Consider the following 24,365-nt stretch of genomic DNA (forward strand, 5'->3'; position numbering starts at 1 on the left):
CTAATCAAATTTTTTATTTTTAAATAATTTATTTAATTTAATTATAGTAAAATTTATTTTACATTTTTAAATTTCATGATAATATAAATCATCATTTCAACAATATCACCAATAGCTAACACCTTATTTTTCTCTCTCGGTATCTACCGCTAATTGATATATATGAATCATAACTCTTAAAAAATACCAAAGAAAAGAAATCACACTCTCAAATATATTTATTGTTATTTTTCGATGTACAAAAAAAAGTTATTGTTAGGCTTATTATTATTATTATTAATTTATTTTGTTTACATCACGCTCCCAATTTGATAATCCCTCAAAACAGAGATTGGAAAATAATTAAAACCAGGTTCACCAAAAACAACTCATTAAGCTGATGAGAAAGTGGAAGAGGTAGTTTTCTTGATCCAACAACTCATTGCGAACCATTCTCAGCAGAACCAAATTATGAGGCAGAAGACCACTGTAATATAGCAAGGTTGAAATTGAAGTGGCAGGCTCACCAATTAATGATGCAATGAGCCTTAGCATTGACCTAAACATCAAAGTTGTAAGAGACTGCAACAACGTACAAGCACATTGAGAAAAAAAAAAAAAGAGTGGATAGACTAATTACCTACTAAAAGAAAGCCTTTTTGCTTTGCAAATAACAATTGAAATATAGAAAAATAAGATACATACCATGATTATTTTGAGTTCTGAGTGAATGGAGCAGTATAATTCTAAAGCTAATAAAAAAGGGTTCTGAGTCTCTTGTATTTAGATTGAAGTTAGAAAGAAAGGCTAATTTAATTCAATCTATATAACTAAACTTCTAGCTATGGCGGTTGGCGGATATTCAAACCAACCAGTCAACATAACTAGTTCTTGTAAGCTCACATATAAAGTTAGGTGATCCTTGCACCTCCAAAGAATATGAAGTGCCACAAGGTTTGGTGATGTTCAGTGTTTCTTCTATGTGCCTGCCCATATATTTTATAGAGTTAACTTACTTTATATAACTCTTTAATTTTACAGTTGAGTTCATTAATGAAATATCAATGAGTTTTGAGTACTTGTTTTACACTTAGCTTTTTCTTTCAAAATTCCTTCAACCAATTATTAAGTGTTCAAAGTTAGTTGCCTTAAAATTGAAAGATAGAGGCAAATTTCAACAAGTTCAGAGGGACATTACTTAGGGACCTCATGAAGGAAGAAATAAGGATCATAATATTGGCTTTTCAAAAAAAAAAAAGGACTCATAATATTGAGGTAAATGCATATGAGTGACTCTTGGCTACTTATCCCAAAAGTTTATGTAAGCATGTACTTTGCACCCAAAAAAAGAAAAGATTTAGAAAAGGAAGTTGTAGACACCTAAATTGGCACAAGCAGCTAAACACAATCTAGAAATCTAAACCAGATTTGCTAAAGAACACCACACCAAATTATGCTTACCAAAAACTGAAAATGCAACAAATCTGGTAGTACAGAACAAACCAGATTGAATCAGCAAACTATACATAAACACCGGAGATCCTCCAAAACCTCTCATGTTATTGAAGCCAATCAAATGATGAGCATGTAGCATGGGTCCCTGGAAAAACTATTGTGGGAACAACTGAGGTGGTGATGGAGGAGGGTGATTCAAAGGGACCATGGCACTGGCGAGACCACCAGCAACATCAAAAAAACTAATGAGTAGACGGGTTGGTAGTAATAGCGACTTCACTGTAGCAATGGACATGCTTCTTAAGCTCATCCAGTGTTGCCCTGAACTTCTCGAGCTGAGGTTTGTTCATCTCCTCAACTTTACAAGCCCACTAGAACTGGGCATGGGTCGCATTTACGTAAGGGGGGTCAGTTCCTCGTCGTGATTCCTGTCGGCGGCTAGCTGGTTGTTTATTTAGGAAAGGTCGGTGCATGTTGAGCTCACGCATGTTGTCACTTTGGTAAGCCTCAATGTATTGTGTATTGCTAGAGATTTGGTGCGGGTTCTCTAAGAGATAGCATTGGATGACAGCCTCCACGTTGGATTGGCCGAAAGAGAAGCCCTTTCCACTAGCATAGAAGTCGATGAGAGAGGGCTTTGCACCATAGAGGGTACAAAGATTGTATGCTTTCTTGAAAAGCCTGCTACGACGCTTCGAGAAAGTGACTTGAAGATTTCTCTCATTGGTAACTTTTTTCATCTCTATCTTTAGTCTTCACTTGCTTTTCTTTCTAGAGGTTCCGACAGTTAACATGACTACAAGATGAATGAAACGAAGAGAAATTATGGGATTAGAGTTTAGAGGATGAGTTGCAGGAACATTTTGGAATGGTGTGAACGGTTCCTTTTATATGCATTTTTATGCACAAAATTGAAATGAAGTGTGCTTCACACCCTGTTGCAAAATCTGCCTGCAACTCATCCTCTAAACTCTAATATCATCATTTATCTTCATTTCATTCATCTTGCAACCATGTCAACTGCCAGAACCTCTAGAAAGAAAAACAAGGGAAGACAAAAGATACAGATGAAAAAAAATTACCAATGGGAGCAATATTCAAGTCACTTTCTCAAAGTATCGTAGCAGGCTTTTCAAGAAGGCATACAATCTTTGTATCATTTATGGTGCAGAGCTCGCCCTCATATTTCTCTCCAAGTCAAAAGGTCTTCTCTTTTGGTCAATCCAACGTGAAGATTGTCATCCAACGCTACCTCTTCCAAACCCCGGACCAAACCTCCAACAACACACAATACATTGAGGCTTAGAAAAGCGACAACATGCGTGAGCTCAACATGCACCTCTCCCAAATCAACAACCATCTAGACACCGATAGGAAGCACGATAAGGAGCTGACCCCCCAACTCAATGCGACCCATGGCCAGCTCTAGTGGGCTTGTCAAGTTGAGGAGATGGGCAAGCCTTAGCTTGAGAAGTTCAAGGTGACGTTGGACAGGCTCAAGAAGCATGCCCATTGCTATAACTTTTCTGCTGCTACTATCAACCCACAAACTCATCAGTTTTTTGATGTTGTTGGTGGTCTCGCTAGTGTCATGATTCCTTTCAACCACCAACCTCAAACCTCCTTAAGTGCTCCAACAATTGGAAGCTTATCACCAGTAACCTATATAATATCAACAAATAGGGAATTCAAACACTTGTGTAAAAAGGAATTTACTGTAATTCTCACCCCAATGTGTTAATCCCTGTTTGGGTGAGTTAAAGCAAATCTTAATTCACAAGACATAATGTTCAAATAATTTTTAAATTTAATAGGTAATCCTATCACTCATTTTAAAAATGAACCATGGTTACTGAAGACATTTACTTATTTGATAAAGCTTCAACATGTATTATATATTTTCCAATAACTTAATTAGCTCAAATTTTTTCAGAAGATAAAACTCATCACACGTAGTAGGGAATTTATTTCTTTCAAAAAAAAAAACAACTATGGTAATCTCATTTTCTACATATCATATAGAAATATAACAAAAAGGCTTATAAAAGGATCGAGAAAAAACAGATACAATGATATGATACAATTGATATTTTGGGTCATCTTTGGAGGATCCTCCACCAGCCCCCATCCTGCAAAATCTTAGCCATTAATCATTATATTTAAAGGGTATAATTGATTAATAGATATATATTAAATTTTTTTTATGATGCAATTTATCTTTTTACATCGACTATATCGTATATCTGCGAGAGAAGATCTCGATTCGAAAAATTGATTCTCCTACATACATTATGAAAAAGAAAACCAGAATGGCTCTACATTGATAATGTGAGTAACGTCATCTGTAATTTTCGTTTCATTTTTAATTAAATTACAAATATATATATATATATATATATATATATATATATATATATATATATATATATATGCAAACAAACCCTAAAAATCACCGCATATCACATTGTCATGACAATCAACATTTCTTGTTTTTCTTTTTGAAATTTTTTTTGTAACAATTTAATGATTCAGGTAAGCAACAAATCGTAGATTAGTCGTAAATCAACACAAATGTAATAATCTGGATTTTAGTATCTATATGTCATAAACTCAAAAAAAAAAAAATTGAGAATAGTTATGAATTATAATTTCATGATTCTAATCCCAGTATAACCCATTTTAATATCACACGTAGAGAGAAATTTCTCTGATCTATACTTTTACTTATAACCAAATAAAAATAAAAGAAAATATTGCAAATATATATTATACCTTTCAAAGACACCCTCACAAGCAATGAATATCTCATAGAAGCATGATATGAGAGCAATAAGAGCTTTCATGTGATCTTCCTCTTTTACAATCAGACTATTCGATGAAAAGATAAGTTGCGCATGAGACAAGTGTTGATCTTATATATAACCTAAAACTCAACAACTCTCCATAATAGGTATTGGGCTCATTAGGATAGGTCCTACACAAGAACCCAATAAACTTGCATATTGGGCTTGGGCCAATATATAAATATACACATGATGATTAAAAAAAGGGTTAAATACGTTTTTAGTCCCTATTAAAAGGGGTAAATTGGATTTGATCTCTCTAAAAAAAATTATAGCTTATAGTTCCCACCATTAATGAAATAAGTGAAATTAGTCACTTAGTTCATTTTGTAGCAGTTTAAACCACCACTAAAATCAAGAATAGATAATGGACAGTTAAAAACCGCCGTTAATGCATAAAAATCACCATAAAAAGTACGACGGAGATTTACATAATGTATTTCAATAATGTTTGGAACTAAATGCTATGACCAAAAATTCAATTCACCCTATTTAACAAGGACCAAATCAAAGTCACCTTCCCAAGCATGAGTTGGTGAAGGTATGAAAAACGGTAGAAAGGGGGGTTTGAATAACGTTTTCAGTACAAAACTACCACCTTAAAGATTTTAACAAATCTTTTCGAGAACTAAGTGCAAAAGATAGAGATAGAAAAGCACACAAGGATTTTATCCTGGTTCACTTGATAAATCACTCAAGCTACTCCAGTCCACCCGTTAAGGTGATTTCTTCCTTCTTAGAATGAAGGCAATCCACTAATCAGGTAAGAGTTACAACTGCACTTGAAACCTACAAGTGACTAACAATTACACTGACTTAGCTCACACTAAGATTCACTCTCTTAGTCTTCTCTAGGATCCGATCAACCTTGATCTCCTAAAGGAAAATCAAACAACTGTTTGAGGTTGGTGTTTACAAGGGTTTGCTTCTGAATAAGCTGAGTGTAAACTAAAATAAATTACAAGATGAAAGAAAGCTTAGAATATATCTTGCGCGTGTGTATTGCTTCTTGTATATTTTTTTTTTCTTCTAGCCGCTTCTTTCAATCTTCAGCCTCTATATATACTCCAAGGATTAGGGTTGAGCGTTGCATGGGAAATGCTACCGTTGGAGGGCAGTTCTGGAAAATCCAGCTTCTGCTGTGGCTGAGAACGTTAGGTAGGTCGTCAGGAAGGTACACTTGCTTTTGTACTTGGATAGCGACTTGACCTTTTAACCTAGGAGACTTCTGATCAGAGGAATGCTTCGTATTGGAACTTGTGAAGCCGGTTGATCAGAGTCAGAGGGATAGCACAGATCCTCTGACCATTGTATCTTCTGATTCTGAACTCAGAGGGAAGAACATGGCCTTCAGAGTTTCTTGCTTCTGGACTTCAGAGTTTCCACTATTCAGCTTCTGGATCTTCAGAGTCTTCTACACCATCAGAACATCTGAACCTTCAGTGTTTCTTGGTTGTCAGAACTTCTGGATCATCAGAGCTTCTAGCGACTGAGTCCTCATCAGAGTTTGTATAGCTTCAGATCTTCTGAAGCTTTTCCACTGTTCATACTGAACATGGTGAATGCGAAAGCGTTGCTTGGGTTACCCTTTATACACAGTGCTTCTGATTTGTGTGAAATTGAGTCAGGGTCAGAGCCTGTAAATAGCACACTCAGAAAAACACGTTAGAGTACCACAATTGTTCATATCAAAAGGTTAACTTGTAATCATCAAAACATAGAGTTGTACTACTAGATCAAAACTTGATCTTACAATCTCCCCCTTTTTGATGATGACAAAACTAAGATTTTTGATGAACAATTCTTAAACATTAAACTGAATTCACTCAGAGTTTAGAGATATAGAATAAGACTTATCCTGATGTGAATAGTTTATCTTGCTCATTCTGAATTCAAGTCACTGCTTGATTCTGAGCTTAGCTCCCCCTGAATCTAATACTTGATGAAAACGTTAGTAAAGTCTAGATTCTGAGCTAAATCATATAAGAGTTCAGAGTGAAAAGCTTATGACATAGATGAAAAACGAATAATCAGAGCGCATAAGTGATCAGAGTCATGGACAAGGTATCAGAGTCTTGGGTATCAGAGTCAACTTAGAATCACTTCAGAAGAAGTGAAATGTATTCCTTGTATTTGCCCAGTGACACATCTATGGTCATGAAGGTGGAACTCTTAAAATCTCCGAAAGAAAAATAAGTCACACTAACACATCTTACATCAAAAACTGGGTTTACTCCCCCTTTTTGTCATAAGCAAAAAGCTTGGGGTGTGAAAAACTTAGCTTGAAGTACAAGGTACTTCCCCCTTAGAGAAGGTCTAAGTTGAAAGAAAATGAAGACGATGTAAGAATCAGAGTGAGGCGATAATAAATAGAAGAGTTAATGCAAGGGATGAACGTTTACCACCGGTCAAGTGAGGAAATAGAAGGGTCAGTTACCAAGTACTTAACCTCGAGAAACTGTAAGAGCATTAACTTTCAGAGAGAAAGTGAAGCCTATAAAAACGTTGGAGAGAAAGGTAAGCTTCACACCTCGAATAATATTCAGAAAAAAAAAAATGGCATCATACAGAATGGCATTAGAAGAGCTCAGAAGGAAGGCGTTTGAGGAAGATATGTTCCTCAATATTAGGCATCCCGATGGTACAAAGACCATACAAGAGCTGACGAAGACACTGCTTGAAGAAGATCTTGGTCCAGAGATGGAGAAAGATCTGAAGGAGTTCCTCTGCTTCGTGGAAGAGATTCAGGAGCTTTGCCAGCGGGAGCTGAATCTGCTGGAAGAGAAGGAGACTGTGGAAAAGAGACTTAAGACGACAGAAGATAGTCTAGAAAAAGATGATCTGAGCATCAAACTTGGCAACATAGAGTATGCATTGGATCGTCTGGAGAAGGAAAGAGTGGAGCAGCGCCAAGAATGCAGAAGAATGAGGAAGGATCCTCCATTCTAGATATAGGGAATAATGTATGATGGAAAGAATTATGATGTAAACATAGAATAATTATGAATAAAACAGGTTTTGCAAACATATGTGACACAAACATATATAGATATATGCATATAGAATCACAAATGAACAAATTAAAGTAAGTACATAAGCAGAGTTTAAATAAAACAACGTTAAATAAAAAGGAAAAGGAAGAAAAAGAAGAGATCCTAAAAACTAAGATTTGTCAGTACGGCGCAGAAGTTCCATCATCATGTGCTTCATCTCAATCAGCATGGATTCATGAGTGTCAAGACGTTGTTCCATGATGTCGAGTCTGGATGAGCTTGTCGGAGTAGAGCTGGAAGGAACGTTCTGAGCAGCTTGAGGTTCTGGAATGGAAGCAGAAGCAGCAGGAGTAAACAGAACTGGTGCAAGTCGCTCTGCCTCAGCCTCAGCTTCAAGACGTTCTGCCTCAAGTCTGGCTTGTTCAGCCTGAGCTGCTGCTTGACGGGCAGCTTCTTCTTCTTGTTCTTTCTGTCTCTTGGCTTCTTCAATGGCTTCAAGAAGCTTGGTTCTCTGTTCGAGTTCATGAAGAGCCACCCTCCTAGCAAACCTTTGCTTTGCAGCCTCAATGCTCTGACGTCCCTCTGCATGCAGGAGCTGCAGCATAACGGGAAACTGAGCCACTAGCCAAGTGCTCAACTCGTTCCACTCATCAGCCACATTTTCAGCATTCTCACTGAGGTCAGTCTGACCGTGCACATTGCGGAGCCTCAAGGAGGCTTCATGATTGAAAATATTGATGCACTCAGAGAGAGATGTGGGTTGAAGGTGAGTATAGGGAATGATGGAGAGGTTGGGTGCAGGAGAGGCTGGGTGATTGCTGCTATGAGCTTCAGAGGCACCTTGTAGAGAACCAATGTTAATTATGGGAGCATTGGGTTCAGAGGTTCCACGGTGAGGGTCTGAAGTTTCAACCAGAGGGTGAGGTGATCTAACCGAGGATTGGTTAGATACTGATTGTTCAGGTTCAGGGTCTGGTTGAATTGGCTCTTGTTGGTCAGGGACAGGGTGAGCCTGTTGGACTAAGGGGTCTGCCTCTTGGATAGGATTGGCCAAGATAGGTTCATCTGGGTCAACTAGACGTTCAGGTCTAGGGCCAGGATATTGCCTAGGGCTTGGACAGGTAAGGTAATATTCTTCCAAGGCAGATACCTTCTCTTTCCTAACCTCCATGAATTTTCTAAGTGATTCAGAGGTATTGGAGGGAGGAGAGTCAAAGACATTGATGGGGAAGGATACAGGTGTGAAGGCTGATGAAGAGTCTGTATCCGTAGTTCTGACAGCAGGACGTGCTGATGCTCTGGGAGCAGAGTGATCAGACGTTCTGGGTTGTGGTTCTGTTGGTTTGGGTTCTGGTTGGTTGGGGATGATGGGTTCAGAAGGTAATGGGTCGTATGGAATGGTAAGGAGAGAGGTTGGATCTTCTGACCTAGAGGGTTGGTTCTGAAGCAAATTCCAGAGTGGTGCTTCAGCAGGAGAAGGTTGAAAGAATGAAGATCTTGGGGAATGTGGTGGAGAGGTGGTTTGTGTGGCTGGCTGGGATTCATGAATAGGAGTGAGGGGATTTGAAGAGTGTTGGAGTAAGGCAGAAATTGGGAGTGCATCAAATAAATTCAAATCATCATCAGAGGTAAGTGCAGGCTTACTTGTATGTGCTGATGATCGAGTCACTCTGGCAGGAGGTTCAGTCCTTCTGACCTCTGCAGCAGCTGGTTCCACCCGAGTAGGCTTCACCACAATTCTGACTTTCTTCTGCTTCTTCTTTGGAGGACCATCCTCACTATCATCACCATCATCATCATCAGGCTTGCTCTTCGCCTTCTTGACCAGAGGGACATCAGATTCCTCTGAGGATTCGTCCAGAACCATCTTCCTCTTGGTTTTCTTCTTGGGAGGAGAAGGAAACTCTGGAGCTGGTGGAAGTCTGCTGACGAAATCATCAAGGTCAATCTCGAATCCTTGAGCCCTGAGGTCTTCAACATAGCATCTGATGGCTTCAGGATGGTCTGCTTGAGTCCACAGAGGGTAGTCATTCAGAGGCATTCTTCTTCCTCTGATCTCAGAAGATGTGTCCTCATGAGCAGGAGCAATCTTCTTCTGGACCAAACCCATCTTCTTCAGAGAGTTGGCAGTGAAGACATCGCTAACAATTGTGCTCAAGTCCTCTGTGCAACCAGCATTGATCAAATCTTGCACCAAGTTGCTTTCAATGAGAAAGTCTGAGATCAGCCTCCCAAAAGGGATATATTTGATGGCTGACTTGATGGAGGAGGTGGTGCGAGACTTCCGGATGCATTCCTTCAAATAGGAGAACAGGAAGTAGGGAAGACAGATCTTCTCCTTGTCTTGAATGAAGAACAGCATCGCCTTCTGATTGAAGTTGATGTAGTCTGGAGAACTGCCCTTTGGTCGTTGATTGATGCAGTTGAGCAGGATCTTGTGCCAGACCCTGAGTTTGGGTTGAAGGTCCATCACTTTGTAGCTCGTCTTGCCCGGTTTGAAAGTGGTGTACAGGGCCTTGTTGACGATGTCCTTGGTTCTGGGTTTCAGCTTCGATTCCGTCAGTGAGAACCGATACCCATGAGCAGTTTCTGCACCTAGCAGATTCACGAATGACTTCTCCGTGATGATGATCTTCCTACCCAGTATGTAAGAAACCACCTGAGTGTCATCACAATCAGCGTGCTTCCAGAATTCCTTTACTAGCTTCTCATACACCGGTCCTCGAAGTCGATTGAAGTAGTTTCCCCAACCTTGAGCTTGGACTTCAGGACGAAGATCAAACCCATTTGCAGCCAAGTTGTCGAGGTTGAATCTCCATTCTGCCAGGACTTGGAGTTCCTCAGGAGGAAATACACAGTGAACGGCACAGCCCCGTTCTGCAATAGGAACAATCTCCTCTTGAGCTTGAGCTTGTTCTTGTGCTGGGTTCTCAGAGCCCCGTTGACCCGTTGCCAAACCGACTACCATGTGAGGGAACTGAGGTGCATCTGCAGTAGATCTTCTGGTTTGTCTCACCATTTTGAAGAGGTTGAAGGTTTGAGGTAGAAGATGAAGTTTGAAGGATGAAGAGAGATCGAGAGAGAAATCACGAAGGATGCGGTTTTGAAAAGCAGGGAGTGCGAGAGTGAAAACCGGAAGTGAGAGAGAACGTGTGTGTATAGTGGGTTTTATCAAATAACCGTTGTTGATTCAAAAAGCACTTTAAGATCAACGGTTGAAAATTAAAGATAGACAGTAACAGTAAAATACACAATCACACACAGGAGATAAGCATATCTACACGCAATCACAACAGACTGTCACACGGGCACAAGGAACTATGCATCAGAAATTCTGACGCACGTGTTGTTGTCTCAGCTTCAGAGTCAGTACCAGTGGGCACACACACTCTGATTGAGTTACCTTCTGGACTAGACATCTTCTGATCAAGAAGTATCATAGTCAGAGGTTCTGATCTATCTTCACTCTGGACAAAAGTCCATGTTTAGATTTTTCAGAATAAAATTAAATCTATCTTCAGCTAAGGGCTTTGTAAAGATATCTGCCCATTGATGGTCAGTATCAACAAACTTCAGAAGAAGTACGCCCTTCTGCACATAATCTCTAATGAAGTGATACTTTACCTCAATGTGCTTTGCTCTTGAATGCAAGATAGGATTCTTGCTCAACGAAATTGCAGCAGTGTTATCACAATAGATTGGGATATTGCTCTCAAGGATCTGATAATCCTCCAGCTGATGTTTCATCCAGAGCATCTGAGTGCTGCATATTGCTGCTGAGATATATTCTGCCTCTGCAGTTGATAGTGCAATGGTTGATTGCCTCTTGCTTGCCCATGAGACTAGATTGCTTCCCAGAAATTGACAATTTCCAGAAGTACTTTTTCTCTCTGTTCTATCTCCAGCATAATCAGCATCACAATAACCTGAAAGCTTATACTCTGATGTTTTCTTATACATCAAGCCAAGGTTAGTGGTGCCTTTCAGATACCTTAGGATCCTCTTAACAGCAGTTAAGTGGGTTTCCCTTGGATCTGATTGGAAACGAGCACATAAATGAACACTAAATAATATGTCTGGCCTAGATGCAGTTAAGTATAGAAGTGAACCTATCATGCCACGATAGAGCTTCTGACATACTTTACCACTTATATCTTCTTTTTCCAGAATGCATGTTGGATGCATTGGGGTCTTGGCCACTGTAGATTCCAGCATATTGAACTTCTTCAGAAGTTCCTTAGTGTACTTGCTCTGATGGATATACGTTCCTTCTGGTGTTTGATCAACTTGTATTCCCAGAAAGTACTTTAATTCTCCCATCATACTCATCTCAAATTCAGCCTGCATCATCTCAGAAAATTCTTTGCATAGAGATTGATTAGCAGAACCAAATATAATATCATCAACATAAATTTGCACAATTAAGATATCATCTTTATAAGTCTTGCAAAAGAGAGTTGTATCTACTTTACCCCTTACAAACTCATTCTCCAGAAGGAATGAGCTAAGTCTCTCATACCATGCTCTGGGAGCTTGCTTCAGACCGTAGAGTGATTTCTTCAATTTGAACACATGGTCTGGTTTCTTTTCATCTTCAAAACCTGGGGGTTGATGAACATAGACTTCCTCTGAGATATAACCATTTAGGAAGGCACTCTTTACGTCCATCTGATGTAGAACTATGTTGTGATTTACTGAGAAAGAAATCAATAGTCTGATTGCCTCCAGTCTTGCTACTGGAGCAAATGTTTCAGTGTAGTCTATTCCTTCCTGCTGGCTGTAGCCTTGAGCAACTAGCCTTGCCTTGTTTCTGACTACATCTCCTTTCTCATTTAGCTTGTTTCTGAATACCCATTTCGTTCCAATAACATGGACATTCTCAGGCTTCTTCACTAAGCTCCAAACATCGTTCTTGGAGAATTGATTCAATTCTTCTTCCATGGCCAGAATCCAATCCTTGTCCTGAAGAGCTTCATCTATGGACTTGGGTTCAATTAAGGACACCAATCCTTTCAGACTCAGCAAGGTCTCTTCAGAGGGTCTGAAGGCGGATCTGGTTCTGACTGGTTCATCTTTGTTGCCCAGAATCAATTCCTTAGGATGAGCTGCAGTGATTCTGCTCTTCTTCAGAGTTTGTGAGTTAGAGGGACCAGCTTCTTCCTCTGGTTCATCTTCCTCTGGCTCAACTTCCTCTGGAGCTTTGCCTTTGTCAGAAACATTAATGCTTAAATCTGCAAACTTTTCAACTAGCTTTGACTGGTCAGAGTCAAGCTTATCATCAAATCTAACATGAATAGATTCTTCAATAGTCTTAGCATCAGTATTATAAAATCTAAAACCTTTAGATCTATCAGAATAACCAAGTAATAGACACTTAGAAGATTTAGCATCAAATTTATGCAATCTATCCTTAGTATTGAGAACATAACAGACACAGCCAAAAGGATGAAAATAAGAAATGTTGGGTTTTATGTTCTTCCACAATTCATAAGGAGTCTTATTCAGAATTGGTCTCACAGAGATTCTGTTCTGAATGTAACATGCTGTATTTACTGCCTCTGCCCAAAAGTGCTTTGCCATGCCAGTTTCTTGGAGCATGGTTCTAGCCATCTCCTGAAGAGTTCTGTTCTTCCTCTCAACAACACCATTTTGTTGAGGAGTTCTGGGACAAGAGAAATCATGTGTAATTCCATAGGAATCAAACAGACTCTCAAACTTGTCATTCTCAAACTCTCCACCATGGTCACTTCTGACACGCACAATTCTACAAGCCTTCTCGTTTTGCACTTGAGCAATGAAGGTAGAGAACACAGCATGAGACTCATCCTTGCGGGTTAGAAACTTTACCCATGTCCAGCGGCTATAGTCATCAACGATAACCATCCCATATCTCTTGCCACCTATAGACTCAGTTTTCACTGGTCCAAACAGGTCGATATGCAGAAGTTCTAACGGCCTTGAGGTTGAGACAACATTCTTTGCCTTGAAAGGGACTTTTGTGAATTTGCCTTTCTGACATGCTTCACAAAGAGCGTCTGAAGCGAACTTCAGATTGGGTAAGCCCCTGACAAGGTTTAGCTTGCTCAGCTGAGAAATCTTTCTCATACTGGCATGCCCTAACCGTCTATGCCATACCCACTGCTCTTCATTAACAGACAGAAGGCACTTCACATTCTGAGCCTCCAACTCAGATAATCTGATCTTATAAATGTTGTTCTTCCTCTTGCTGTTAAACAGAACAGAGCCATCGATCTGACTTACAGCCCGGCAGGACTTTTGATTGAATATAACATCATAACCCTTGTCAGCTAATTGACTTATAGACAATAAGTTATATGTTAAGCCGTCTACCAATAAAACATTATCAATGCATGGACTACTATCTACACAAATAGTACCAGTACCAATAATTTTACCCTTTTCATTTCCTCCAAAGCCAACTTCGCCTCCAGGCTTAAGTTTCAGCTCTCGGAACATACGCTTTTCTCCCGTCATGTGACGCGAGCATCCACTGTCCAGATACCATGATTGGTGTTTCAGTGGAGCTATCAAGGATATCTGCAACATAGATAATCTTGTCCTTAGGTACCCACTTTCTGGGTCCTCTTTTGTTAGTTACCCCAAAGGTTCTGATCACCTTGGGTGTCTCAACATGATATTTTAAAGGAATATTTGCATGATATTTAGTCATAGAGAAAGATCCCTTTTTAAGAGGGTTTTTAGCAACTTCAGCAGGTACAGGATCAGGCAATATGGTACCAGAGGGAACAAAGCATTCATACAAGGATTTAGCTTTAGACACAGAAGGCTCATTTCTAATTGGTTTAGAATAGCCAATGCCATGCATTCCATTTCTGCTTACACCATAGATCATTGAAGCCATTAAGCTTCTATCTACGCTTTTAGCCAGGAATCTTTGAAAAGATTTTTCATACTTAGATTCATGCTTACTATCAGAGGCATCGCAGGCAATAACTTCTTCTAACTTTGCAATTTGATTCTTAAGCACAGAGTTAGAATTAACTAAAGCATGGTTATCATTTTTCAAATCAGATATGATTTTCTCATGTTCAGAAGGAGTTTTAGAAACAGCAGATAAGTTCTTTTTCAGCTTCTTATGCTTAGACAACAAGGAGTTATACTTATCCATGATATCAGACAAAGCATGTTTCAGTTCAGAGGTAGAGAAGGAAGCAAATACCTCATTTTCATCGTCAGAGTCTGGATCTCCTTCTGATTCTGAGTCAGAGTCAACATCTTCCTTTGACTCTGTTCCTTTGTCTTTGACAATAGCCATGAGTCCTTGGACTTCACCATCAGAGTCAACATCCTCTGACTCTGATTCATCGAATGTCACCATCAGACTCTTCTTGGTCTTGAAGTGCTTCTTTGGCTTCTTGTCCTTCTTCAATTTTGGACAGTCACTTTTGTAGTGCCCTGATTCTTTGCACTCAAAGCAAGTGACTTCCTTGATTGATGACTTCTTCTGACCTGAGGATTCAGACTTTCCTCTTGCCTTTCCAGAGCCTTTGAACTTGCTCTGCCTGTGCTTCCAGATGCGGTTGAGTCTCTTGGAGATCAGAGTCAGCTCATCTTCATCAGAATCTTCTGATGCTTCTTCAGATTCTTCTTCTTCAGCTTGAAGAGCCTTTGACTTCTCAACCTTAGCCTTTTCAGATTTGGATTTCAAGGCTATGGACTTTTTCCTCAGATCTTGCATCTCTGAGCGCTTCAGCTCATGGCATTTCAAAATGCCGATGAGTTCTTCTAAACTCATATTTTCAACATCTCTCGTGAGCTCTATTGAAGTCACCAAAGGCATCCAACTTTCAGGAAGACACCTGATGACCCTTATGACGTGATCTTTTGTTGTGTAGCTCTTGTTGAGAGGACGTATGCCAGCTACAAGCAGTTGAAATCTGGAGAACATTTCTTCAATGGACTCATTTGGCTCCATGATGAAGGATTCATACTTTTGGATCAAAGACAATGCCTTTGATTCTTTGACTTTCTTGTTTCCTTCATGAGACATCTTCAGAGAATCAAAAATGCCTTTAGCAAACTCACGATCTGTAATCTTCTGGTACTCCTCATAGGAGATAGCACTTAGAAGAATTGCTCTTGCTTTATGATGTTGTGAGTACAGCTTCTTTTGATCTGCAGACATCTCTGACCTTGGGATCTTTTTGCCATCTGCATCAACTGGACGCTCATAACCATCCACAATAATATCCCAGAGATCTGCATCGAAACCCAGAAAGAAACTTTCCAGTCTATCTTTCCAATATTCGAACCTTTGACCATCGAACATAGGAGGCTTTGCGTTGTAACCATCTCTTTGAGTTTCACTGGTGGTGGCAGCCATTGTTTTTCACACCGGCCCGGATCACTGAACACTGTTAGGTGTGGTAATCAGAACTTGCGCTCTGATACCAATTGAAGGTATGAAAAACGGTAGAAAGGGGGGTTTGAATAACGTTTTCAGTACAAAACTACCACCTTAAAGATTTTAACAAATCTTTTCGAGAACTAAGTGCAAAAGATAGAGATAGAAAAGCACACAAGGATTTTATCCTGGTTCACTTGATAAATCACTCAAGCTACTCCAGTCCACCCGTTAAGGTGATTTCTTCCTTCTTAGAATGAAGGCAATCCACTAATCAGGTAAGAGTTACAACTGCACTTGAAACCTACAAGTGACTAACAATTACACTGACTTAGCTCACACTAAGATTCACTCTCTTAGTCTTCTCTAGGATCCGATCAACCTTGATCTCCTAAAGGAAAATCAAACAACTGTTTGAGGTTGGTGTTTACAAGGGTTTGCTTCTGAATAAGCTGAGTGTAAACTAAAATAAATTACAAGATGAAAGAAAGCTTAGAATATATCTTGCGCGTGTGTATTGCTTCTTGTATATTTTTTTTTTCTTCTAGCCGCTTCTTTCAATCTTCAGCCTCTATATATACTCCAAGGATTAGGGTTGAGCGTTGCATGGGAAATGCTACCGTTGGAGGGCAGTTCTGGAAAATCCAGCTTCTGCTGTGGCTGAGAACGTTAGGTAGGTCGTCAGGAAGGTACACTTGCTTTTGTACTTGGATAGCGACTTGACCTTTTAACCTAGGAGACTTCTGATCAGAGGAATGCTTCGTATTGGAACTTGTGAAGCCGGTTGATCAGAGTCAGAGGGATAGCACAGATCCTCTGACCATTGTATCTTCTGATTCTGAACTCAGAGGGAAGAACATGGCCTTCAGAGTTTCTTGCTTCTGGACTTCAGAGTTTCCACTATTCAGCTTCTGGATCTTCAGAGTCTTCTACACCATCAGAACATCTGAACCTTCAGTGTTTCTTGGTTGTCAGAACTTCTGGATCATCAGAGCTTCTAGCGACTGAGTCCTCATCAGAGTTTGTATAGCTTCAGATCTTCTGAAGCTTTTCCACTGTTCATACTGAACATGGTGAATGCGAAAGCGTTGCTTGGGTTACCCTTTATACACAGTGCTTCTGATTTGTGTGAAATTGAGTCAGGGTCAGAGCCTGTAAATAGCACACTCAGAAAAACACGTTAGAGTACCACAATTGTTCATATCAAAAGGTTAACTTGTAATCATCAAAACATAGAGTTGTACTACTAGATCAAAACTTGATCTTACAATTGGAATGGCACTCGTGTGCAATGTGTCTCGTGTGATGTCCAAAACGATGGCAAGGTTGGGAAGAGAAGGAGGGAGCACCATCAGGAATGGAAATTGAGGAGCCGGAGGACATCTTTTAATTTCTTAGCATCATTGACTATGTTTTTCACCAAGACTGACACACTCGTCGACACTTAAGGTAGTCGCTCACGATTAACTTTCGCAGAATCAGTTCTAACAATTCTGGTTGCAGTGCTGACCAACTGCTTTTGTCTCGTCTTGAAGCCATGCCTCTCACACTCTAGCCAAATCAGAGATGACTATTGTGAAGAACACAAAATAGATTGACCTCTCATTCTGAAATAGGTCAAAAAGTTCATACCGGGCTTATGCCCTAGTCTTCATAAGGCTCAGATGGATAATTAATCTTCACACCTCATTTTTGAGGTGTGGAGAGGTGGAAGAAGAAAGATAGGAAGAAATGAAAGAGAAAATAAAAAAGTGATAGGTTATTTTAATTAAAAAAGAAGAGAGAAATATATAGAAAATGAAGATGGAAAAAAGATGAAAGTGTGTATGTATCATAACTCGGCTCAGACCTATATCTGAGAAAGCCCCTAAATGATTTTCCCCCTGTCTTACATAAGAATAGGGGAATTTTTTTGGTACTATCTCAAATGAGACAATTTCAAAACAGTCTCAAATTCAACGAATAAAGGTATGACACATGTTAATTCTATTTTTTATTTTTTAAAACGTTGGTGTTAAGAGATTGAATGACCGTAAAAAAATAAAAAATAAAAATTGAATTAACACGTGTCGTGAATTTATTGATTACATTTGGGACATGAACTTTGAATAGTAAATCAATTCACTTTGTTTTCTGGACCTTTTCATATCGGTCATGCATTATCTTGCTTTTTTTCCTCTCACCATTGACCATTAGTCTCTGTTGCAAGTGACGAAAACACTTCCATACAATGTTATATCTTCCTCCCTTTGTTTTTCAAGATTTCTTAGTAGCTGCATCAACTTTCATATATACAAAGTAAGGAAATCTATGGTGAAGCTGAAATGCTCAAAGAAATGAAAGAATATAGTAAGGGAAAAGTAGTGGCGAGAAAGAATACCTGCATGTCAAGGATTTCCATAATCCTTCCCACGTTGTAGCAAAGACTTGAGCAGCAAAGCTACTTGTAATAAGGTAAACCAGTTATTATGATTAGCTTCTCCAAAATGAGCAAACTGATTTTTAAATTGTTAATTCTTAGGTAATGAATCACTACAGAAAAAGTGTTAGTTAGTGGGGGTTATTTAGCGGGGGTTTCAAAAAACCCCCGCAGATTACGTTAATTTCCCGCAATAATTTCCCCCCTTCCCAATTTTCACGACTCACTCTCATCTCGTGACTCATTCTCTTTGAACTCTCATCGCTCTCTCTCTCTCTCTCTCTCTCTCTGGAACCATGATGTTGATCACTTTCATCTCTTCTGTTTCTCGATTCCATTTTCGAATCCACTCGCGGTTTGAACCCTAGATCCACTCTCGATTTCGCTCTCGATTTCTCCTGATTTCTCTCTCGATTTCAACCCTAGATCTACTCTCAATTCCAACGTTATGGAAGCTCTTGTTTGTATCTCCTGTTTCCACTCTCGATTTCTCCTGATTCCCCTCTCGAACTCAGCTCCACTTGCAGGTAAGAACTCTGCTTCAAAATTAACTGGTATGGTTCAACTTACACGATCGTTGATTTCATTTGGAATGGTTCGATTAACCAGTTTTCATGTTCGACCTTATGGTCCCTTAGATCGTTGATTTCATGTTCTGATTTATGCTGAATTTATGATGTTTCAATTAACCAGTTTTCATGTTCGACCTTATGGTTCAACTTACACGATCGTTGATTTCATGTTCTGATTAACTGGTATGCAGAATTTATGATGTTTAGTATTAACTACTTATTTGTCAGTCTCCTTAGTCTCTAGGCTTAGCTCTTACAAATGTTGCTGAGATCAATGACATTTCAAGAAAGAAAATAAAATAGGAACAGAAACATCAGTCAGTGTTTTTCAAAAAAAAAGAAACAGTTCGTGGCGGTTTGAAACACCCGCTAAAAAACCGCCGCTAAATAATTCCATGTCTGAGGGGTTGTTTAAAACCGCCGCGGTATGCGCGTGGCGAGTCTATCAGGAGGGGTTTTCAAAACCAGGCTAAATGACTCGCGGGGGTCGAAAACGGCCGCTAAATGTGAAAAAAAACCCCCGCTAAACAGCGAATTTTTTGTAGTGAATTTTTAACTTTTGTTCTGTTGTTTGTCTTTTATTTTATTTTTTTGGATAGTATAGAAGTAGCTTGATTTTGTGGAATTAATAGGCTAGGGTTCCAAGCATTTATGGATTAGGTTCTGAATCTTAAAGCCTTCCTTTGGCATCACTCCTCAAATCACTCATAGTACATTTAAGGATATATTTAAATTAAGTATCTCAAAGACATTGGTCAAGAAGTTAACAAATTAAAAGTCTTTGCTGAGAAGTTTATCTATAAGTGACATAGATTATGCACTTTCAATTAATAAAAGCTTTTCATTTCTTGATTCCTTAAAATTAGTTGGTATTTGCCTTGAATTAAGACTGAAAACGCCTAATAATATGGTAGAGACTAGAGACATAGCTGTAATCGTTGAATTGTTACAGCTTGTAATTCATGTCTAGAACTCAAGTATAAGTTGCAGATACAGTATGTGTTTGACCAATTAAGAAACTGTTAACAATTAATTGATGTCGTGTGGAAGTATGGACGTATGGTTGGTTAGCAACACTAGGAGATTTCTTACCAGAAAGAAACTAAAAGAGTCTGCATCCTTGTCTATAGACTTTGTCTTAATTTCAAAACTAAGCATATTAATTTGTACTTAGCTAGACAGAGGAGAAATTAAAAAATAAAAATCCCCCTTTTCCTGGCTTGTTTCGTTGTTGTAAACTATGATCATGGTTCCAATATATTGACAAGGAATTAATAGTGCTGTTTTCTTTAGCTTTTTTATTTTGTTGCAGCAAGGAAATGATAATTAATTTCATCCTTTTATGAGGAATGAGATATAAGGATGACATTGAGGAATGAGATATAAGGATGAAATTAAGTTCATACTTTTAAGTTTCTATATGTGATGTGACTACTAGTTAAGTTGCTATATGCTATATATATATATATATAGAAATTAACAGCATGGCTTTGCCATTAGTTTGATCAGACCAATCTTGATCTGAGCCATAACTAAGCTTATCAGACCATCATATGCGGCAAACCAAAGATAATTAAAGCTTCATCAAAACAAAAGTTGCATCTAAACAAAAACCTATACCAAATCAAATCAAGATACCTAAACCAGGCACAAGCAGTTTAACAAAATCTAGACACCAGAACTAGATCTGTGAAAAAGCATCACACCAAACAAAAAACACAATATATCTCGTACAATCCAATGGTGATCATTTGATAATGTCTATATCACTGTATTGCATGAACTTGAGCTTTAAATAAGGCTTACATACATACATTGGAAGTAAGTTTCACTCTTGCTTTACTACCAAAGGACTAGGCATGAACCACAAACCGTATAAGAAGTCTTGTAAAGAGGGATGGAAAGTTAAAGGTTTAACGCTCTTATCCTTCAAAGAGAAGACCCCACGATCAGGTATGAGCGTGTTCGTGTTTAAAAGAGAGAAGAAAACACAATTGCCTCCGCTCAACTTTCCTCGAAGGTTAATTTTCTTAGCAGAGATAACTTGAATTCGAAAATCATCTATTAACAAAACACGATCACCCAAATCTTCAATTTCTATCCATCTAGGGCCACATATGTCAAGTTTAAAGATGCGAAATCCTTTTGTCAACTCGCATTGAATATTACCCAAAACATGTTCGATAAGATAAATAACTAAGAATAGCTCATCCCCATCTCTTGTGATACCTACCTCACTTTCATTAGTACAGCAGGAAACCCCATCCTTGAGCTCAACGTGAAATTCCTTTGGAATTGCATTTGGATTGAGCATAACCAACCTTTCAGATGTAATGATATTGGAATCTCTGAGATTAAAAACAGTCACACTCACAGAATCATCTAATTCACGCGATGTTACATATAATTTCCAATCAAGAATCACAAACTGATGAAAATAAGTTGGTCCATATTCATCTTTTGTAATTAGAGTCCATGACTTGTCAGCGACCTTGCAAAATGCTAACTGCTGCATCATGTAAGGAAGGATGGTAGCACACGCCACCACAAAAAAGTCTGAGGAATTTGGTGCATAAGAGACCACGAGTTTAATATAAACTGTAGTATCCACACTGCGGCGATACAGTGGCACATGCAAATGTGGAAGCTCAAACTCTTCACCAGAAACTGGATTGAAAAACATAACCAAACCATAACCTCTGTCATAATAGAATTTTTGGAACACCATCCATCCTTCAACCGAATATACCCCATCAACGTTACCTTTCCAAGTTCGGGGTGCTGCAATATTGGTATAAGAAGTGTCTTCTTGTGTGATGTCTGAAAGAGTGCCGGACTGAAGAGACTCAGGAAGCAACATGAGGAATGGGAGTTGAGGAGCAGGGGAACATATTGTTCCCTTGGTTGCGACAGCTTCATCAACTATGTGTCGCCAAGACCGACATACTCGTCGACACTTGAGGTAATCAAACAATGTTAACTTTCGTAGAATCTGTTCTAACAGTTCCTGTTGGATATTATTAGAAATAGAAGTTAATTCATGGATAGCTATGTGATATAATTGAGAGTCTTGAGTTTATAGTTAGGTCCCTCAGTATGTTAGTAATATGACTTGTGACCCTCCATGTAATCAGTATTAATAATCACTCTTTCAGAGTGTTGAATACAATGCAATAATCATTCTCTCTCATTTTAGCTTTTTGTTAATTTCTGTTTAGTGTCTTCTCTCTTTCTTCTGGATCGTGAGTGATTAATGCTAACCCTAGCATTAACTCTGAGTTTGACTGAGACACATTGAATGTGTGCTGGAATCTTTGATCGATTCTCCAACAGTGGTATCAGAGCTCGGTGACATCCGGTGACCTCAAACAACACGCGAAGGCGGCGAGTTGCGGCGGCGAGCTGCGACGGCGAGCTGCGGCGGCGTCCAAGAAGCAACGACGACGGAGATTCTGAATACGGTGAAGGTGGACGTGTCTTTCAAAGTCATGGCGGGTGCGAATGGAAACTTTCCGGCGTCACTGCCAGTTCTTGACGGAAAGGCCGACTGGGATCGTTGGCATACCCAGATGGAGGTGATCTTCGGTTTTCAAGAGGTTCTTGAATACGTAACTTCTGGGTACAATCCATTACCGGCGAATCCGACGGCTGAGCAAACCGAAGCTCACCGTGAGGCGAAGAAGAAGGATCTGAGAGCTTTGTTCATCATTCACCAGTGTGTGAATCCGGCCAATTTCGAGAAGATTGCGGCGGCCAAGACCTCAAAGGAAGCTTGGGATATCTTGAACAAGAGCTATGATGGTGTAGCCAAGTTGAAGAAGGTGAAGTTGCAGACTCTTAGGAGGCAGTATGAAGCATTGCGCATGGAGAAAGCAGAAACGATTTCGAAGTTTTTCACACGTCTTCAGACTCTCACGAATCAGATGAAGACGAATGGCGAAGCAATTACTGATCTGATTCTTGTTGAGAAGGTACTTCGATCGCTGACATCGAAGTTTGATCACATTGTGACCACAATTGAAGAATCTAAGGATCTTGAAGCCATGAAGATCGATGAACTGCAGGGGTCACTTGAGGCTCATGAAATGCGCTTGAACCTGATGGATAATGAGAGAGATACTGAGCAAGCTTTGTATGCTCGTGGAAATTCCAACAAGAAGAATTGGAATGACAAAGGCAAATCTTTCAAGGGAAAAACTTGGAAAGGAAAAGATTCAGGACACTCATCAAGCCATGAGGAAGATACTGATTCAAAAAGGAAGTGGGATTCTAAGGGTAAAGGACAGGACAAGGAGAAGGCCAAGAAGGGAAAAAACAAGAAGAAAGACGTTCAGTGTTATGCTTGTAAAAAGCTTGGTCACTATTCCTATGAGTGCAAGAGCAAAAAGAAAGGAAGCAAGCCAAGTGGAGATGATCAGGCTTATTCTGCTCAAGATGATGAGTCAGATTCTGAGCAGGTATTGTTCGTTCTCCCAGCTGATGTTGATGAAACTTGTCCTGCTAAAATTGCTAGTATTCCCAGTGTTGAAGTGATTAATTCAGTTGTTAGTACTCATAAAGATGATGTTAGTACCTGGTACCTAGATTCTGGTTGTTCCTCTCATATGACTGGTCACAAGGATTGGTTTGCTGACCTTGATGAGAGTAGAATTAGCAGTGTGAAGTTTGCTGATAATAGCATGATCACATCTGCTGGAAAGGGTAGAGTTTTGATCAGGAAGAAGAATGGCAAGCAGGCTGTGATTCCTGATGTATTGTTTGTTCCTAGTGTAAAGCATAATCTCATAAGTCTAGGACAGCTTATAGAAAAAGGTTATTCTATGAATACAAAAGGGAAAAAGCTATTGATTTTTGGTCCAAAGAAGAAGTTAATTCTTCAATCAGTACTCTCTTCCAACAAGACTTTTAGAGTTGATCTGGATACTAATGTTTCTCAGTGCTTGTCAGTCAAGGATATGAGTCCAGATTGGTTATGGCACGTAAGATTTGGACACTTACATTTCAAAGGGCTTTATCAGCTACATCATGATAGTATGGTTAGTGGTCTTCCACTGATTAAGGCTTTTGGTCAGCTATGTGAAGAATGTGTGTTGAGTAAACAACCAAGGAATTCTTTTGCTGAAAGTAAGCCAGTGATTTCCAAGGGTAGGTTGGATGTTATCTACTAAGATGTGTGTGGTCCTTATGAGGTTCCATCTTCAGGAGGAAACAAGTACTTTGTATCATTTATTGATGACCATACTAGGAAGATGTGGACTTACTTGTTGACCAGGAAATCAGAGGTTTATGATGTGTTTAGAAAGTTCAAGGCTCTAGTTGAAAAGCAAAGTGGTGAATTCATCAAGATATTAAGAACAGATGGTGGTGGAGAGTATGTGTCTGGAGCTATGAAGGTTTTTTGTGAAGAAGCTGGAATCTACCATGAAGTGATAGCCCCTTATACTCCTCAGCACAATGGTGTGGCTGAGAGGAGAAATAGGACAATTAATAACATGGTAAGGAGTATGTTGAAGAGCAAGAAACTTCCTACTCAGCTGTGGGGAGAAGCTGTTTCAGCTGCTACTTATATACTTAATAGATGTCCTACTAAGAAATTGAAGGCTTTAACTCCTGAGGAAGCTTGGACTGGTCTCAAGCCAGATGTGAAGCACTTGAGGATTTTTGGATCAGTGTGCTATAGACATGTTCCAGATCAGAAGAGAAAGAAGCTGGATGATA

At 39.3% G+C, this 24,365-nt stretch overlaps 2 protein-coding genes across 2 annotated transcripts; one reads left to right on the plus strand and one right to left on the minus strand.

Annotated features, from left to right (window-relative positions):
• Nucleotides 1-20,475: 20,475 nt before the first annotated feature.
• LOC130736889 (uncharacterized) lies at nt 20,476-22,137 on the minus strand. Its single transcript, XM_057588663.1, has 2 exons — nt 22,018-22,137; nt 20,476-21,654 (listed from the first exon to the last, which is right to left on the minus strand). The coding sequence occupies exons 1-2, from the start codon at nt 22,135-22,137 to the stop codon at nt 20,476-20,478; spliced, it is 1,299 nt and encodes a 432-aa protein (XP_057444646.1).
• On the plus strand, nt 22,136-23,815 carry LOC130736890 (uncharacterized). Its single transcript, XM_057588664.1, has one exon. The coding sequence runs from the start codon at nt 22,136-22,138 to the stop codon at nt 23,813-23,815; it is 1,680 nt and encodes a 559-aa protein (XP_057444647.1).
• Nucleotides 23,816-24,365: the final 550 nt, after the last annotated feature.

Source organism: Lotus japonicus, chromosome 2, assembly GCF_012489685.1.
Source record: "Lotus japonicus ecotype B-129 chromosome 2, LjGifu_v1.2".
NCBI classification, from domain to species: Eukaryota; Viridiplantae; Streptophyta; class Magnoliopsida; order Fabales; family Fabaceae; genus Lotus; species Lotus japonicus.